Source organism: Takifugu rubripes, chromosome 21 (genome assembly GCF_901000725.2).
Source record: "Takifugu rubripes chromosome 21, fTakRub1.2, whole genome shotgun sequence".
Classification (NCBI taxonomy): Eukaryota; Metazoa; Chordata; class Actinopteri; order Tetraodontiformes; family Tetraodontidae; genus Takifugu; species Takifugu rubripes.
Genome location: NC_042305.1, coordinates 8,722,538 through 8,742,170, shown reverse-complemented (window position 1 = coordinate 8,742,170; position 19,633 = coordinate 8,722,538). Strand labels below are relative to the sequence as shown.

At 45.7% G+C, this 19,633-nt stretch overlaps 1 protein-coding gene and 1 long non-coding RNA gene across 13 annotated transcripts in view; both read right to left on the bottom strand.

The window, feature by feature from the left end:
* arvcfb (ARVCF delta catenin family member b) overlaps positions 1-19,633 on the bottom strand; it is a 132,843-nt gene that overhangs the window by 3,503 nt on the left and 109,707 nt on the right. For 9 of the 12 annotated variants that reach the window (XM_029830338.1, XM_029830340.1, XM_029830341.1 and 6 more), the window contains 7 exons: positions 4,859-4,986; positions 3,888-4,038; positions 3,554-3,746; positions 2,726-2,837; positions 2,544-2,631; positions 1,686-1,777; positions 323-435 (listed from right to left, as the gene is read on the bottom strand). In XM_029830338.1, the coding sequence (XP_029686198.1) occupies positions 334-435; positions 1,686-1,777; positions 2,544-2,631; positions 2,726-2,837; positions 3,554-3,746; positions 3,888-4,038; positions 4,859-4,986 (866 nt within the window). In that variant the 3' untranslated portion in view covers positions 323-333. Of the gene's footprint in view, positions 1-322; positions 436-1,685; positions 1,778-2,533; positions 2,632-2,725; positions 2,838-3,553; positions 3,747-3,887; positions 4,039-4,858; positions 4,987-19,633 lie in introns of those variants that run through there. The other 3 variants (XM_029830343.1, XM_029830344.1, XM_029830342.1) reach the window with 3 other exon arrangements.
* Positions 7,173-19,632, bottom strand: LOC115247713 (uncharacterized). Its single transcript, XR_003886814.1, has 2 exons — positions 18,871-19,632; positions 7,173-18,224 (listed from the first exon to the last, which is right to left on the bottom strand). It is a non-coding gene; the product is annotated as an uncharacterized lncRNA (long non-coding RNA).

Genomic DNA, 19,633 nt, shown 5'->3' with positions numbered 1-19,633 from the left:
TATTCAGGTAATACCGAAGGTAAGTTGGTTTGAGTAGAATGCTCCAAACAGAGCTGTTTAGTGGGTAAAGACACACAGCATTCACCACACTGGAAAAATACATGTTCATAGCGTACAACATGCAAATCCTGCTTTCATAAAAATAGCACTGCATTTGATATGACATGTTTTTGAGGCAGAGCGGGCTGGTCTGGGTGCAGGGTGATAGCAGCTCTATGTGACTCAGTGTGAGGGTGAAGGAAACAAACGGGGTTGGAAAAGGATGGAAAGGAAAAGAGAAATGGAAATTGTAATTTGTTCAGTGCGTTCACCTCAGACCTACCATGCATGCACTTAGACCCAGGAGTCAACAGGCTGGGGCTTAACGTCACAAGCATCCACCAGACTGACCGCAGGCCTGTTACTCCTGATATAGTGTTTCCTATTTGTGTCATTCTGTGGCCACAGGAGGAAGGGTTAAAAAAAACAGCAAAACAACAAACAAAGAGGTCAATACACTTCACGAATACACTCAAAGATCAGAGAAGTGTTGTTAGATTTCTGCCTTCGGGAAAGAAGTCAGTGATTATGAAAGAGCAAACCGAAACCATGCAAATCAAAGAGGGAGAAAAGGTTTCAAGTGAACAGAACACCTCTGGGAGGGACCGAGGGCAGAGGCAGGAGATGCTGTGGAGCAAGGCCCGAGTGCTCGGAACACAAACAATGTGTTGTAGCCCCCATTTCAAAAGGCAGCAGTGTGATCCTACTTATTAGGTGTCAATCAGTCCCTCTGCACCTGCTTCTTAAAGGGGGCAAATGACAAATTGATTGGTTTATTTTGTGTTAGGCACCAGAAACTCCCCAAGTTAATTAACTGATTCAGTCTAACCCATGTAAACTGAGCACCTGGTATGGGCGGGGGGGTTAAATTAAACAGCAAAGTAGTATCACAACATTTCAAGTTCCTGAAGCTCAGACCCAAAATTTGAAATATAACTGGATAGCATTGGGTGTAAATGGGATTTAGGAGAGAGTATTTCTTTTAATTTGCAAAGAAAACCAGGTTGAAGTGCAAAAACATCAGTAAATGATTCAAGTCCCCCCTCAGAAAGAGAGAGACAGAGACAGAGAGATTAGCAAACCCCTCCAGGACTCAGCCAGAGTGACTGTAATGCACTCTTGACTGCACTAATTTCAAAGGGCCACGGGACAAGAGCAGATCAGTACTACGCTACAAAGAGTACTCGGTCGGGAGTCCTCTGACTCGTGTCAGACCCCCCATTATCCTCCAGCGAGTGACTCCGCTTTAACCTGAACTCACTAATAAGCAATAAACAAACTTGTGCTGTCATGTGAAACGGCTGTATAATCAGCAGGCGATAGCTTGATAATGCGGCGGAGCGTCGGCTGCCAAGGCGAGGGTCGTGTCCACGAGGAGCGCCTGTTGGCACGCTCTTTTCATCAGTCACACATTAATTACTATGTAGACACAAAAAGCTTACACTCAATTAACTGGGGCTTCGCAGATCTGAGGCCATCCGTGGTGCCGAGCGAGAGTGACAACCTTTAGTCTCGCTCCAATCGATGGGATTAAACACTGCTATTAAGGACCACAGAAGAAGAAAGAGCAAGAGAGACAGGGAGAGAGAGAGAGAGAGAGGGAGGGAGGGAAAGGCCACGGGGTTTCAGGTTTAAGAGAACTGTACCTTTAATGGCTCCCGCTCTGTCAGGTCCGCGGAGCCATCACTCGTCTTGTATCTGCAGTCCTTCTCCCTCTGGTCGATGGTGGAGTAACCATCTAACGAGCAAAGACAACAGCACAAGTCTTAAATTTCACCATCAATATCGTTTGTGTGGAGTTTTGCTTCACTCGGGGGTTTGAATTTCCAAACAAACAGACAATTTTTGGAAATTTGTAAATAAAGAAAAAAAAGAAAACGATGAGTGTAGACTAGGGACTTTTGGGGAGGGGTGATGCTGTCTGGCTCTTACCTGGACTCAGCTCATCCACAGGCATCATAGCGCCATCCTCCCAATTCCCAGAGTTCTTATTCTCAGTAACACAGGCACTGAGCCAAAACTTTTCAGAGTAAGGATTCTGATTGCTACACTGAGAGTTGTGCCCGTACAGACGCAAAAGAGAGCCAATGAACAGCACAGACGCTTTGCTGCTCACTGTTCTTCTGAACAGATGTTTCTTTAGCCCCACAGGCTCCTCACACTCCTGCAGAGAACCGCCCTCACAGATTCTCTAATGCAGGAGCAGATTGTACAGCTCTGTACAACTCTAAATGTCCCTTATCTTTGTTCCTCTGCTCTTTTAAAATATTGAAAGAAACAAACCGAGGGCTGGGGGCTGAGGGGAATAACTGGGGTTTCGTGGTTGCTGGCATTTACCACCTCTTACTTGGAAAGTCATCACCACTCCACCCTAATGGTCCATCGGGGCGATTATCTAATCACAGCTTTGTGGAAACCCCTTTATTATCTACGCCGCATCCAACCCATTTGGCCCATTAACGAGATCGGAGCAGGAATATTCATACAAACACACGAGCAGAGACCTTGGTTCTTCTCCATCAGGGGCAGGGTGGTGTCGTCATAGGCGGACTTGCCGTTCTTAGCTGTTTTAGGAGTCGCTGTCACTGTGGGCTGGATGAAGAGCAGAGTAGGTGAGAGGAACAGCAAACAGCTGAACTGCTGATGAAAAGAGGATTTTGTTCTGAATTCCTGTTTCATTCCGTACCTGGAAGTGGCTCTTGTTCCAGCCATCCTTGGTCAGAGTGTTCCTCAGCTCTTTGTAACTCCAAACCGTCTGCAGCACGTGTGACGCCGCCTTTGTTTCGCGAGACGATTGGCTGAGAGGGGGGTGGAAAAGAACCACTGAGTGTGATTGACATCGGAAAACCTGCTGGGAAGTGGATATCGGAGCCCCTCAGGAGGCTCCAGGGTCCCCTTTGCAATTCATGGTAAGATGAACGCACATTTCCTTTCATTAGCTGCTCCAGGGCCACCAGCATTAATTACTTGTGGAGTTGGGGGGGCCCCTTCAAACAAAGCTGATGTTGGGCACCGGAAAGCGAATCTTGATGTGGGGAATAAAAGCGTGCTGCAGACAGATGCCACTTTAGAGCGCTTGATGCCTGTTTTCATCATCACTCATTACTCACACAAAAGCAGCTAACCTCCAAAAAACAAGCCCCCAGAGCTCTAAAGGCTGCGTGAGTTCAGACTTGTTAAAGCACAGTCGAGCATCATTAGAGGCTCAGAACAGTCTCCTCCATGAATACGAATGTGAAAGATCACAGTCTGAAATGCATTCAAGGTCATGCTGTGATTATTTAATTATCTCTCTGGGGTATGCACACACTTCATAAATGTAAAGATATGAAGTCTGTCTGACCTACAGTATGAAAAAGAGGATAAACACATAACTTGTGGATAAGTGAATTCAAAGACATTGGAATTATATCACCGTCTACCACTGGGGGGCGTGTGTCTCTCCCAACATGTTAATTTGAATGGTAAAAAAAGTAGATTCCCTTTATCGAGTGGAAGCGGTGCCATGCCTCACCTGGTCCGGTTAATGGCGACCAGCTTCTCGATGGCCTGGGCCTGAATGAGCGAGCGGGCATTTTCGGAGCTGTCGGTGACGATCTCGTGGATGGTGTTGAGGATGGCGACCACAGTGTCTTCCTCCAGGTTTTTGGCTGGCCGCTGCTGACCACTGGGCAGATTGCTCACCAGGTCCCGCATGGCGTAGCTGCCTGTAAGATGACATTTGAGCCAGCGTCGTGGTTAATTTCAACTGAAATAACAACCGGCGGTATCATCCGCTCTGACATCTGCATCAGTAACTCTCCAGTCTGGATAAGTCAGCAGTGTGCTGTGCTGCTGGTTCCTCGTACCGATCAGGTCCTTGTTTCTGCGGTCAATGGACAAGTTGCGCAGAGCGATGGACACAGCTCGGACCACCTTGTCAGAGTCGGAGCGCAGCAGCTCCACCAGGATGGGAAGACCCTTCTCCTTACGCACGGTGGCTCGGATGTAGTTGGACCACTGGAGGGCACACAGAAAGGAGACCTCTGAAGCAGATGCTCAAAACATCTCGGTGTTGGACTGATGGGATGCCTCCATGACATAAGTTGAGGCGTAAAATAAAAATGTTACACACACGCATTACCTCATTAAACTATACCAGCACTTCAGCACTGCTCATCCAGCTTGACTAAATCACAGTGGGACTCTGAGTGGATGTGCAATATAAATCGTCTTAATTTAAACATCAGTAGATTATACTTCTCATTTTTTGGAGCATGAAACATTAAGTTTGACATTAAAGAGTTTCTCTTTTAAGTGCGGGTACCCTGGAGATGGCAATTACTCAGAGATGCAGTGGCGCATCTTTGCCGATAGGGGGCAGTAGCGCCACTTAAACGAGGTTCAATCCTGCAGCCAGTTCAGATAAGATTGGGGATTAATCAAAAAAGCAGCTTGGATGTCGTAAAAGGAAACAGGAAGATGCTTTGTTCAGCCAGCATTTAACATTGTGAAGGAGAAAAAAAACAACAAAGGAAGGATTTCGTTGTCGAAATGTTCCACTTAAATGAAAATCACTAGAAAAGTCTACACCTGAGAATCCAATTAATCTAGATGACTGAATTCTGTTGATAAGAAACTGAAAACTGGATCTTGTCGGAACAACTGTCTCTTCTCAGGTGTTTCTGCAGCACATATAAGAGATAAAACTGTCTGTTATTGAGCTCTTTTCTCATCCCATTGACTGACTCCTGTGTTATTTGGGAGATCTAATTCAGCTTGATTATTCACAGAGCTTCGTGGTGTTTTTGTGTTGACCCCCCCACAGCCCTGAACTCACGGTCCACTGTCCGGCGCTGAGGTTCTGCAAGGCCCCAGCAGCAGCCTCCAGGGTGTTATAGTTCTGGCTCTCCGTCAGCAGAGATAGGTAGAGCCTCACTACTTCCGGTTGATACAACAGCTCAAATCCTGCAGGGAAACAGACACAGACACACACACACTGGTCAGACTCAAATGAAAAGACAGACAAGCCAATTAGGCTCTGCTTTGGAGCAAACAGCAGAATACTTAAGTTTATCTGTGACCATGGGGAGAGCTCTTTGGCGAAGGGAAACAGGGAGGAATTTTGGATTAACAACCTCATGCCTCATAGCTCCTCAAAGCTCCTTGACAAAAGCAAAGAAATTGAAAGTGGCTTGTTTTGCAGTATTGGAGAGAAAATTAGCTTCTGTCTGAGGATGCAACACCTTTCAAAAAGTGTTCAAGCTCTCTGTCCTCGAGTCTAAAGTACTGTGAACAGCATCATAAAAGGTCTGGGGGAACATTTACACATCACATTTCGGCACCGACAGCGAATCTTTACAGCTTCATAACACAAAAAACATCCGACCTAATTTAATTATCAGGTAATAGAGAGCAGAGACAAAGTGAGAGATGGAGATCGAATGGAACTGCATCCTAATCTGTGCAGACAAGGAATGAAAAATGGCAAAGCAAACATTTCTTCCACAGTTATCACTTGTTCATCCACACATTTGCTTGAGTGAGTGAATCTTAAAGAGAAACTGGGAACAGCTGACTGGCTAATGAATGCGCACGTGTCTGTGTGCGCATTGTTAGGGATTTAATGCAAATAGTAATTACAGTCGGTGGGAGTAGCGTTCACGTGGGCTGAAAAGGTTCCGGAACCTTGGATCTATGAAACAAAGCCAGGAGAAGACTGAGATGTTAAGAGACCGAATCAGAACTCTGCGGCTGCTTTGGCAGAGATCTAGAGAAATACCACTTGGTGAGCAGCTGGACGCCAGCAGCAGCCAGCCTCTTTCTATCCATCTTGGCTCAAATGAAAGAAACCATATAACCGTGTTCTCTAAGGCCAGTGTTTTCAAGGTTCTACTTGAAACCCTCATATTATGTGGGCAAGGATGCAGTCTTGCCGGATCTGATTGATGCACAAGGGATGACACGACTCTCGACATATAAAAAGGCTTTTTGTAATTCAACAGTAACTTCAGAAGGCATCTTTGTCTCACTATTTGTAGATGAGGAAACAGTAAATGGTGGCAGATTCACGACAAGTAGAGAGCAACAAGCTCAGACAGTATGTGCCTCCTAATCCATCTCTCACACCCATAATTTGAGCTCAGCCATGGCTGCGTTCCCTAATTGCTAGATTCCCATGTAGCTACAAAGTGGTTATTGACAATTCAAGACACATTGGTCCACGACCCCTATGGCGTTCGCACCAAACCTCCAGAATGTGCGCGGGAGGGAGTGTCTGGTTGGGATGTTCGTGTAAGCGGTGCCTGGGAAGCGCACGACCCTGGCTGTAAGGACGTGTCAAAGCACGAGTCGCATCAACAGACTCTCTGGGCTGATGCAGAGAGGTGCATCTTCTGAGCCTATTAGGTGCAACCTCAGCAAATAGAGACCATGTTGTAGGACAGACACCTTCATCTCCAAGGCAGGTTCTCTCCAGGGTTAAATCTGTTAGCACGTTGTTGTCGAGCATCCTTTTGACTGGGTCCAGGAACCACAGACAAGTGACTTGGATTTAACTTTAAGCAGCGATTACACTATAATATTAAACTTACGTCCCACATTGGTTTACACTTTTCTTTTTTGACACCGTGGCGGCTATGATTGATATCCTTTGCAGAATTCCCTGCTGTCAAAACAAAACATCTGCTAGACCTTTCCCTCTGTGCCGTTAGAGCGGTTGTAATGTCACCGGGAGCCTGAGGTCCCTCCCACAGCACACGCCAGGTGGAGATCGGCTGGCAACCGCCGAATCCTGCAGTTGTTGTTGTCATCAGTCATCCCCAGCTCGCCCTGTGGCCTGCTAGTTGTCAGTTTGGTAGGCAGAATTGCAATTGAGGGTAGGAGATGAGCTGTCAGCGTAAGGTAACCTTGGCTTTGCTCGGGGCATCCCCCTCTACTCTGCGACGGACTGCAAACATGATGGGATTACGTAAATACGTCTGTGTCCACATGCGAGGTGTGGACTGCATGCAAGAGCTCCTCTTCAGTTAGCAGGGCAGCAGTCCAGGATGCAAGCAGCGTCACGTATATGCAGCAAAGGGTTTGGAATTAAAGGACGGAGCACTTCTCAGCTAAGTAGAAGAAGACTGAAACCAATTTCTACTTGCATTTCAGCGGTTTCCATTCACGCTCTATATCAGTTAAATTGCAGCTGTTGCAGTTTATAGTATTGATGTTCAGCCTGGCACCAAAGCAGCAGGTAGCTGGTTCACATGGGTTTTCACATCTGTGCAGAAATATCCAGGTCTTTCTTCAGTACTGCAGGTAAAGACTTTTAATGGAAGCAACATAAAAGGTATTAAAAAAAGCATGATGTATAGAAATGAGGATGACCTCTTACATCCCACGACACAATGCTTATTAACATATTGTTAAAAGGCAACGTATAAGTGAATATATTAGAGCGTGGCTAGCTTTGTTGAGCGGAGTCCAGTGTGACTTTCTCCTCTGTTCCCTGTGCTGGTGGGAGAAACATCACACAACTAATTTACTGCTGAGCTCAGTTCTGCTTCTTAGCTCCAACACTGAGAGAAGGGAGGGAGAAAAAATGGGCACCGTCTGCAGCTCTCAGCTCGTCTGCTCTCATCCCTAAATGAGGTGAGAGGAGGAGCAGCAGTTTTATGTTTTCAAAGCAGGACACAACAGTGACAACTCCTGCAATCAAGGAGAAGCTCAATTAGTCCCTGTGAACCCAAGTAACCATGTGACGCTCCAGTGCATCAAAACTGGGTTAGAGAAAAGGTGGCGTATAAGCGTGAGTGACGTTCACCACAGAGCTGGAGCTTTTCCTACAGCTTCAGTATTGGCAGCAATTAAAGCTGCTCCAAGGCGGCGTGACGGGCTGGTAAATGACGACGGATCACCCAATGGACGGAGTATTAAGGAGTCAAACATGTATGTGGGTGTAATGAAGACTTCTCAGAACCTCTGGCTCAATTTATACCTTCTGCCGTCTTCTGGGACATGGAGAAGCGGACACAGGACCTCTGCAAAGACAAACACACTTACCTGACATCGATCTTGCTGTAACACACAGGTTTTCTCAGTCCTTCTCAGAACCATCTCCATTAACTCACTGCTGTTTTCACACAGCATGACAGCACAACTTAAACAAACACTCATTATTTTTTAAACCCATTGTTGAGGATTCATGTCATCAATGTCCACTGGGTTCTGTTCCAGTGACAGACTGGTTAGGTGTGGGAGAGGAGGGAGCTTCCTGAGGTTACTCTCAGTATTAGGTAAGAGGGGGACATGGATGACTGGCCAAGATAAAAAAAAAAACCCAAAAACAAAAATACTCGCTGTTCTGGCCACAGTTTTCATTCCTATGGAACACCAAGGCCATTCCAGTGGGAAAGCCTCAAGCCATCAAGTCTCCAGTCTCATTCCACATCTGCAACTCATACATATTTAACCGCAGCGGCTTTTTTTTTGAGTACATGCTGGAATAAAGAGTGAGTGCTACATTGCTAATGAAGACTCCTGCAAAACAGCAGAGGGGTGACAGCCTGAACACCACATAATTAAAGGTAAGCACGCCACCGGGGCAACAATGGCCGCGACTCTTTTAACTTCATTAAAACCTATTAGCTGTGTGGCAGTGACAAGCAAACAAAGGAAATTGACGGAGTTCTCAGAAGTATCGGTAAAGGTCAACAGGTTGGCTTTGAGTGTCTGCAAATGATGACTATTTCAAGCTTCTTGAACACGCAGCAGATGGACGGAGTTTACAGGCGCTGCCAGGATTCCAGCGTCTGATGGATATTTACATGTGGGTATAATACACACATAAAAATCCATCTTTAAGCACGGCCAGAACAGTTATGGAGTCATTTGTTAGATGGTGTATAGGAGGACATCAAACAGGAGCGCTGATGGCCACAGAGGGTGAAGAACAACTTAGACAAAATAACCATGGCCACTTCCTCCCCCAGCACTCATTTTTGAGGATTAAAACATAAAATTATCAAAGGAATCCCAATAAATTACCATTACAGTCCTCATAACATTGCGGGAAGTGCTCGTATCCTTTCTTGAATCCAGCCACCAGAGCACGTTTTTGCTTTACGCCATCTTCAAAGCGTACATGTTGACATGAGACGACAGCGTTCCTGTAGATTTAGACGTTACGAGCTTTAACGTCAATTCTAAACTGTAAGTATAACAACCAGCTATTACAGAGTGGTTCCTGCCAGAGGGAAGAGACATTTTCAAGCCATTTGCATTATGAATTTGCATTTTAATGTCAGATGTGAAAGTAATCAGGCCCAGAGTTGAGCTACACTCTGCTAAATTGATTTTTCTTTTCCATATTTTTGCTGCTGTCGTGTACCTCGGGCTGCAGACATAAACGCTCCGACACATCAGTTTAAAGCAGGTTCATCTGACTGAAAACTGGCAGCTGTCTTCAGCCTTTGGGACAGCGTTTGACTGAGAATGCATGTCCCTTCCTTTCTTCTGATGGTGAAGCCAAAACACAGCATGCTGCCAGGATACAAAAGGCTGTTCACCTCCCGTTCACCCCTTCAGACTGACAGGGTCCAGGAGTCATTTTTCCACTCTACCCGATTAGTCCCTGATGCAGATTGGCATCTCTATGGGAATCCCCAGGGCACCACATATTTGCATGCCCACGCTGCGGTTTGGCTGCGGTGGGTTGGACGCTCACAAAGAGAAGCAGACAGTGGCGGCTGGCTCATCTCTTGGACAGCCACCCATCAGCTTTTGGCCACAAATATGCCCTGTTATTATGGGGGTGGTTTGGGAGACCGTAGAGAGAAAGAAAGTGAAAAGATACAGAGATATTTAGTCCCCGCGGGATTCCTGAATGATTGTTGTGGCCAAAAAACCCCAAATCTGCAGCAGCTTCAATACAATACAAAATGAACAAAAGTGGAACGTTTCAGCGTTTCTGTTGCTCTTTTTTCTTTATTTCTGCTTCATTTTTGCTCTTTTCTGGCCGATAATTTTCTCACATGTGTTTAGTGACGTGTGGAAATTTAATGCTGTGGTCTGGGAAACACACATGGCATCACCATACATGGTCAGACGGCTGGAGACGTTTGAAAAATGTGCAGCATCGTCCCTCATTTGCTTCCGATTTTAGCCCGCTCACTACAGGAATCCAGCAGAGACATCTCAGAGAATGTGTCCTATCTCTCAATGCGTGGTCCCTCTATTTAGGACCACGGGAGTATTTTCAGCCGTGACATGAGGGTATTTCCTTTTTTCTGAGCTGTTGGGCCAGGGACGTCCTGCTGTGAGCTTTTAGACTGGATAGAGTGGACACATCAAATCCAGCAGCAAATCCAAAACAGATTTCCAGTGACTCTGTCTGGCGAGTCCAGCAGAATTTGTCTATAACCCCTGAACTTTGGACGGGAACATAAAGCCATCTCCCACTCTGGCCGGTCTTAGTTCTTGGTCAATAATGCCCTTCCAAGACACCTCCAGCCTCTCAGTGGTAACACTACTGTTTTCTTTGCTCCTCAGGCAATTAAATATCAGAACATTTGTCAGCTGGAGATGTTATTTCCCTCTGGAAGAAACACAAATGGACATGATATGTCACTTTTATGAAGAATGACAAAGCCTTCCATGCAGTAGCTCGACAAATGGGTTTCAAAGTTAACACAAGCTGACGCTTCGACACGCAGCAGACATTGTGTCACGCGGAGCGGACTGGCTGTCTGTGCACACTTGGGAAGGATTTTTGCTTCTGTTTGTGCTCTGACAGGGTGCCACTACTATGTTTTACCCTCTTAAAATGCAGCTGCTTTCAATCCAAAATGGACAGGAGTTAAAAGGATACTCCATGGTTTGCTGGCCCAACCAAGTGGACTTGGACATGAGTCATAATATTTATGAGAGAACAGAAAACTGCACTTAAAGTGTTTTAGAGCTGGGAAGAGGCAGCAAGGCTTCTACTACAGCCTCCTGCTGTTTGTGTTAACAGCACCCCAGCATCATCATATACAGTATACAAATGGTTTACATAACATGGATTATTTATTCATGAGAAAATACCCATGAAATTTATCAGAAAATACTTTATATTATCTGGCACAGTTTAAGCAGGAAATTAGGCCCTATTTGTATCTTCCAATTGACTTTTTAAGTTAGTGTTTAATGCTCCTTTTTGCTTTGTTGACAATATAAAACTGAAAAAAATAAGCCGACTCTCTGCCTCTCCCATTTGTGTTTGCTTCCTACAATCAGGCCCTGAAATCTTCTATCATGAGCTTGTGTAACAACAGAGTGTTCTCAAGAAGACAAACATTGTTATCTGTTCCTGGTGTTGGATTGCAGTAAATGCTATAATCATCCTCTCAGCAGGAGGACTTGGGGGTGACCTGGACAGAAATGACTTCAGGTACTTTGCATTTCTGTTCTGTTGCCTGTTATTTGGCTACTTCATACTCTACTAAAACTAGAGGAAATGTCCTCCATGACCCGGCTTGAGAAAACTACTACCGGGCCTTGGCAATTAGCTGTGCAGACATGTTGCCAATACATCAGGACGTAAAGGAGATTTTTTTCTTGTGCTTTTTGTCACATGATTGGTGTCAGATGCCAAATGATGCTGAGGTCAAAATTATCAGCGCGCAGATAGATGGATAGAAGAATAGATGGCAGATAGATTCTAAAGCTACAGCTGTAGTAGTGATGGGTATTTAGTCATCAGGCGCTGTAGCAAAGGGTGAAAGTGTTTTGCCGTAGCGTGATCCTCCCAGGACAATAGTTTCCCTGCGGTATAGCTGTCAGGGCTTTAACACATTTCTTGGATACTCGGTAATGGAGTAACAAATATGCCAGACTGCTGATGGAGAGCAGACAGGGAAGCCTGCCGTTCTGGCGAGAACTTTTATTTCCTCTCTTTTCACTTAATCAGCCCATATGTCTCTCCTGTTCTCACACTCTGCATCACTTACAAATACAGCACACAACCCACAACTGCTCCACCTACTGATGGAGACAATCTAAAAAGATGAAAGTGAAGGTACTAGTGGTTGCTATGGAAACCCTTACTCTCTCTCCCCTAACAAATCTGCTCATTTGATGTTGATGTGAGACAGGAGAGCAGGACCAGAGCACAGAAAAGGGACAGATCTCCATACTGCTTTTAATGTTTCTTATTTCCGTGCTATTCTTCGTCTACTTGTGATCAAGACAGCGGATGGAAATCCCAACAAGCAGCTAAAATAGACTCATTCTCACTCTTACCAGCCAGACCTGCAATTTCATAGCAACGGGCAAAGACACTGGCCTTCAGGCTGTAGTTAGCGACCCACCTGAGCCCGTACTTCATGCATGTTTGGGCTCAGCAGCAATTGAGTGCTTGAAAGAGGGGGAGCGTAAATCAGCTTTAGAGTACATCGTTATGGATGACAGACTGATTTTTTTTGTGAGATTCGAGTATGTATCAGCATCACCTTGAGTGCCTGTTGTCTTTAGTTATGGGAGTCACGTCCGCAGCCAGACATAACCAGCAGCCGAAGCTTCGGCAAGAGGCCGCAGGAGAGGAAGAGATACAGATGAGGTAGAAAAGGGCTGAACAAGAAAGAGACAGAGATGGAGGCAGACCACAGCGAGGAGGCTTAAGGGATGGTGGACCATGTTTCCTCTTTCCTGTCTGACAGATTCAGCCGCTCACCTGAGCCCGCAAAAGCTGAAATACAAGCTTAAATTGTCAGGATGGCGTTGTGCTTCCTGCTCAAATTCCAATGGTGAGTTGACTCCCGACATGCCACAGTTACCTGCTACATCTGACAGAGACTTCACAGGAAAATGGTGCAACGTGGGAGGAGGAGGAGGAGGAGGAAGAGAATAATAGGAAAGACAGAAAAGGGAAGAAAACAACAGACTGTGACCATCAGAGCAATGTATACGGTACGGTAACTGGACAGTAAAGAGTCATCAGAGATGCATGGATGATATCAGAGTCCAGAAGAAAAACACTAACTAGTGAAACTGCAGCAGAAACTAAATGATGCACTCTGCAGCGGGTGATGAGGGTTTGGAGGTTGGATGTCCAGCCTTTGGAATAAGCCCAGATAATCCTGTGGACTGCTGGTGTGTGTGTGTGTGTGTGTGCGTGGGAGATGGGGCGTTAATAGAGATATGCCAGAGAAGATAGAGGCATTAGGCTGAAACAGATGTGGGGTGACGGGGGGAGTGATGGAAGTCTGGCCTTGCAGTCCAAATCATTCAGAGGTCTGAGGCTTAAATACAGACACGCAAATGTCTGACGCGGGATTTCTGGTTTCATGCACACAAACCGGCACTAATACCAGCGTTTGTTAGGTTTTACATTTGTAAAAAAGACATTTTCCAGCTAGAAAGAGGCATTTTTTTCCCTCCCAGTGGGAAACCGACTTGCAGTGATGCTGAGTATTATCTTAGCCACTGTTGTGACTGAATATGTGCCATGTATAATAAGAATCTTGATGGATGCTGCAACAGTAACCACGGGGGTGAGGCTCTGCACATGATTAACACAGCAGCTGCTTTGACAAGTAATTACAACATTGTTGGGGAAATATAAGCGTTCCTATTTACATTAATGACCCACACAGACGCAAAGTGTTGCCATGCTAATATATAGGCAGATATCCACTACCAAAACACTGTGAAAATCGCAAAAAGGAAAGATTTTCTAATAAGCTGCATGGCATCAGCTGTCAGTCATGTGTCCTTATGAACAGAGAGATGCACATTTTGAAGGCCTCAAAAACTCCTGTGATTTTTATCCGAGTAAACTCACCAATAAAAGACAAAGAAGCGGGTGTGTGTTTGTGTGTGTGTCTTGGCTCAAGCCCACGTGTGGAATGTGTGATGATGGCTGCGATGGCGTACGCTGCTGAAGAGATATCCTGTGTCTAGTTTGATGTCAGCACCCATCTCTCTTTTAAACGCTCCCACTGGTGTTGCTGGGGGAGCAGGATGGTGGAGAGTGATGGATAGTCTGGATTATGTTTGGCCTTGAAGGATAACAATAACAGCCCCTCCCCCCAGGTCACCCATACACACAAGTGATGTTGTTCATTTTTCTCAGTCAACACGGATGTATAACATCACCCACGTGGGAGAAGCATCACACAAAAAGAAATGTGTTTTCTTCTGTGTGTGTGTGTGTGTGTGTGTGTGTGTGTGTGTGTGTGTGTGTGTGTGTGTGTGTGTGTGTAGCCGTGTGCAAGTATGAATGGCTTAAATTAATCTATCATTAAGTCAAACAAGTTTAAATCCCAAAGACTTGTGGTGATAAACCCAAACAGGCTGGCTGCGGGTGATAAAATTGCACAACCAAAGACACTTGAGAGCTCCTCTCTGCTCTTCATATCTTCCTCTGAAGTCGCTTCAAGCCTCACACACATTTCCTTTTTAAATTTGTAAAACACCATCAATAGCCCCATTTTACAAACACCACGCCCTTTCTTCCAGCTGGTTAGGGCCGGTTTTAAAAGGCTCTGATTTCAAGTCCAGACTTTAAACGATCCGTCTATCATCCGTACGTGTTTTCATGATTCCAGGCCCTTGTTGTTGCATCATCCATACTAGTCTGTCCTCCATCCATCAGCTTTTAATAAGATTCAAGTGTCTCTCTTAGAAAAAGAAGGCTCTGAAGAAAAGCTCCAGTAGGCAGGTAGATTTCCCTGTCCTGCCTTCTCTGTCCTTTGAATTAGCTGTGCCTCCTAATTATCACTCTGCTCCTCTTCCCAGGTCACTGCAGACAAAACAATGAGCTTTGGGTGGCTCAGTACAAACTATGAACTATGTGAGATGAACCCAGTGCTGCTAATTTAAAGCTTCACTACAGAGGAAGTGCAGGAAATGAGTTGTGCCCCACCTCGATTTCCCTGAAACAGGTGCCTCAGAGTGCACGAAAACACACAGAGCATAATCTGGAACCTTATTCCGCTAATGACGTGCAGAGCAGCCACTCTCCAGTGTGCTCCTTAAGAGGAGCATTATTATGCAAGCCTCTTTGTGTTTCCAACAAAACACAAGGCGGTCCCACTCAAGTAAACCTTCGCTCTGCTCATTTGTGCTTTACTCCTCTTCGGCCTGATTATCACCTCTTTTCATCAGCGCCTTTGTGAAGCGACACCTTTGGACAGGGAGGTGCACGAGGTGCCGAAGGGGGGGCTGCGGCAGATGAAATTTCCACTGCATATTCACAGATTATCGTCGAAGCTTGGTGTGCATTTGATTCTTACAGAGCAATTCAAGTAAACAGAAGTCGATCAAATGATTCGCGACCAAACTGACCAAACTTTTACTTTACTTTTACTTTTACCAAAGTTTGCTGCAACTCTGCAGCAAACTAATTCAAGTGTTTAGAGAGTAAAATCAACATTAAACATGGCTGCAGACAACCCCCCTACAGTCACAAAGTAGCCCTGTCTGCCTGATGGACTGCAGGTCACCACGCGTTAAATTTACCAAGTCGCTAACCTAGTTGGCTACCTCGTCTGCCCCCAAATGCACAGTGCTAAAAACAACATCCGTGGGGGCGATTCGGAGCATTAGCGATGCGTGCAGACTCCTGCGCAGGCAGCTGTACTCACTTCTAAACACTTTGGGTGGAAATTTTAGAGGAAAGTGATTATGTTATGTTTCTGTTCCCTCTTTCTGTTTATATTTGTTTGTCTTGTGTTTAGTGAGACAAACAAATCTACAGAGACACTTGGTCTCTGTTTGCTTTCTGTTTGTTTGCATCTGTGGTGGGTTTACCTTTGCTTCTTCCCTTAAAGACCTGAAACATAAAACCAAAGAGCCGCCCCCTCTCAGCCCAGCTTCTTTTTCTGTGAGTCGGGGGGTCGATGTCCCTCTGGACGTGGTGGCATCCATTACCAGACAGAAATAAAAATAAATAAATTAAGGCGATGCAGCAAAACAAAAGAGAAACGTGACGACCGTGGCCACAGAGAGAAGGGGAGTCATAAAAGGTGCCAGACAGTCTGGATCCAACCGTGAGGACTGGACACGATGTGCCAAGACAGCGAAGCCGAGGGTGGGAAAAAAAATGTGGGAATATCCATGAGCATGATCTCTGTTCTTGTGGCCCTGGGCCCCAGGTGTCTATAGGGTTGCCTTCCTCATATGGATTCTCACCTCCTTATGAAAAGTGATGGGAAAGAGGGATGAGGATGAGGTCTGAATCGGTAAACAGGCTGTAAGCCAACAAGAATCCAGCAAAGCCACGGATCGCTGTCCTGGTGTTAAATTCCACAGGTTGGGAAATGGAGAACTGCCCAAATAAAACTGCTGCTCAGAATTAACTATGAAAGGTGAATTATTCATGATATTCAGCATTTAGTCGGGGTATGAAGTGGTCACTGAACGCGCCAGAAACTTTTCCACCCAGAGGAATCAGACAACGCTGCACACATGCTTTATCTTGTGAAACAGTTCTGCAGCATATTTACGCACCGATGTTCACGCTGCCTTTGGGCAAGATGGCTGGTTTCCTGAGCCACAGATATATTACAGGAGGGATTAGAGGACTCATGTCAGGAGCCAGCAAGTGAAATAATGTTCTATACGTGACGACAACAACAGCTGAGGCGAAAACAATGAAAACCAAGTTCAGTTTCACTTAATTCAATGGAGCTCCCGACTTTTCAGACTTCAAGAGACGAAGATGAGTCCGACAGCGAAGCAGTCAGCGTTAGTTATACTACAAACGAACGCCTCCAGTGGGACATATCAAAGAGGGTTACACAATGCAGCACAACAGCCCACAGAACTCGCACCAGCCTTGTTTGGCTATTCGAGACCTCTCCGCAAATTAAATGCTCAGCTTGCGAGACAAAGTAGCGCAGGGCCTCACAGACAGTCGTCGTCTTGGTAAACACAGCCATTTTCTCAATTGCTCAGCGCGCGTTTGGTGAGGGAAGCACAATAAATCTTGCAGGGAGGGAGAGAGCACTGAAGTGGCAGAGAGCAAAAGAAATGAGAATTAGTAAGTGAAGTGGAAAAATCGAGGAGGCAAGTTCGTGGAAAGCCCTGAAGCTTTTCAAAGGCCCCGCTCAGTCATATTGTCCTTCCATCGTTAGATATGACGAATTGGCACCATTTAATTCACACGTGATCAATCTCCAAAGGACAAGAAGTTTGACAAAGAGACAAATCCTTCACACTGAGAACCAGCTCTCCCAGAAGACCCTGTTCACCTTTCATTTATCTTAGCATAAGAACTGAAAAGTGCTGAGCCAGCAACAAGCACAAGTGGACAGGACACAGTATTGTGGGATAGAAATGTAGTCGTAGCAAAAATGTGGTCCAGACATGACAAACCGATGTAATCTTGACTAAAGACATTATTGTTCTGCCTCTGTGAATGTTCTGTCATCCTGATGTCAGTCATCAAGGCGTCTGAGGATTCCGTCTGCTAACGGCTGAGCCCGTATCCACCGGCGCAGCTCTGAACTTCTTCTGCTTCTTCCTCAGGTTCACTCATCTGACCTCTACTTTATAATAGACCTTTCTTGCTCTTCTCACAGGTTCTTGAATTAAATGCATCTTTTCACACAACTTGATTACGCCTGCAACACTCACTTTTCTCTCTGGGTCTGTTTTGAACGGCGGGGTGAGTAATGCACTACCGGGAGCGCCGGACCTCTCTTCCGAGGGCAACCACATAATTCACTTTAACAATTAGGGTGGACGTATACTCAATTCGGAGGACAAATCACACAACAATTACAACTGATGGAGTAAATGGCTGGTTTAATGGTTGAGAAGGTCATTAAAGGTGTTCTGAGACAGAGCCTTGATGGCTTTGTTCCATGTTTAGCAGAATTGCTCAGTCCACCCAAGTAGATAGTTTACAACCCATCCAAGGACATGACCACATCAGCATCATCCACTGTGGAAGCACCTCCTGATGGAATAAACCACACTTTTGAGGTCAAGAGTACTCCATGGAGGGGGGAGGGGGCTCTTCCTCTTCCTCTTCACCGGCACAAACAACATTAATCATCGGCCAGTTCCAGGTCCAGTCTGGTCCCGGTGGTGACCTCCCTCTGATCCATCAGATCAGGATGGGGATACACATGTAATCTTCCGTATCTCCCTTAGCCATCGCCCCAGAATGAGAGCTGGCTTCTCTATCTCTGTCTCCACACATGAGGAGGTGCTGCTGGAGGGAGAGGGAGGGCCTGGACCCAAAAACACAGAGAACAATGTGCTTTAACCATCCGTGGGGGTTTGGTCGAGATTAAACCTGCACCTTACTGTTTATTAGCAAATAAATTCAGATCCCTGTTTATTTCTCTGCAGTCTGGAAGCAAAAAGGCCCAAAGCACTGCTCACAGGGCGAAACCACATGAATTCCAATTGTGTTGACATCAGGGCCTGTAACAATTATTGCTGTCTTTGGATTCAAAACTCCAGAGCACCGTTAGCGTGTTGTGTAAAGTAATCTAAGCACAACGACATCAACAGTTGCAGCGTGCCAGCTTGGCTTTCGGCCGGCAAAAGCCTTTGAGTGGAAATATTAATCATCATCCGCGGTGTTCATCCGCTCCCTTTACAAAGCAAGTGTTCAAACAGGGGCAGCATCATCAGCCTTTGAAAAAAGTTGCGAGCAATTGCAAACTAGCAAAGCCAGATAATGAACTGTCAACAGGAAGTGGAATCGACTGTGAGTGTCTGCGACTGACACTGTGGAAGGCTCAATGGACACTAATGAGAGGATCACACACAGATACAAACACACACACTGTCAGTAAGTATCTCCTTTCTCCTCTCAGACTCACACATTCAACTTGCATCCATTTGCGGACAAAATTCACCAACTATCACCTTTAATTGAAGCTCCGTGACCACGGTGGAAGATACTGCAATAACCCTGATGCAGCAGGCAGACAACAGGCAGCAAGTCCTTTGTCTTTCCCTGTTTGAGATTTCACAAGATTCTAAATATTCCAATCAGCTGCTTGTCTTCTGGTTTTATCCAGTTTTGTTGAAATTTCCCGTTTTGAAATTTCCCATTTCAAAAACACTGATTAAAAAAAGACAAGAGAGGCCCCTGCAAACATTAAAGACATCGATATGTTAATGAGAGAAGAAGCTGATGAAAGAAGATAGTAATGTCCTAGCCTCATCTTTAAAATCTTAAATCATCCAAAACACTAACATTTCATTGCCAATAATAAACTACATCACAAGCAGTACTAGAGGAGAAACTTCCAACTAACTTTCCTGCTGTAGAGTCTGAAAACGCCACGTTACGGTACAATGGAACAGACAAAACAGTGGCCACCACTGCTCAGTCTACAACCAGAGGCAGCTCCTTGTTGATGTGAGTGTCACAGCGTTTTACTGCGGTGAACAAAAAGTCCAAATGCAGATTTGACACAAGCTGCCAACGATCAACTCACAGCCCAGGCGGAAAAAAACCAAACGAAGCCAAACCACCAACGCCACCAGACTCGCCTCTGGGCCGAACACATCATCCGGGTGGCTCCTCCAGATCTGACTCACTTCCTGTCTGCTTCCTCCCGACAGTCAGATGAAGCAGCGCCCTGTTTGGAGAGCGTTAGCCGCGGAAGCTGGACGGACCAGG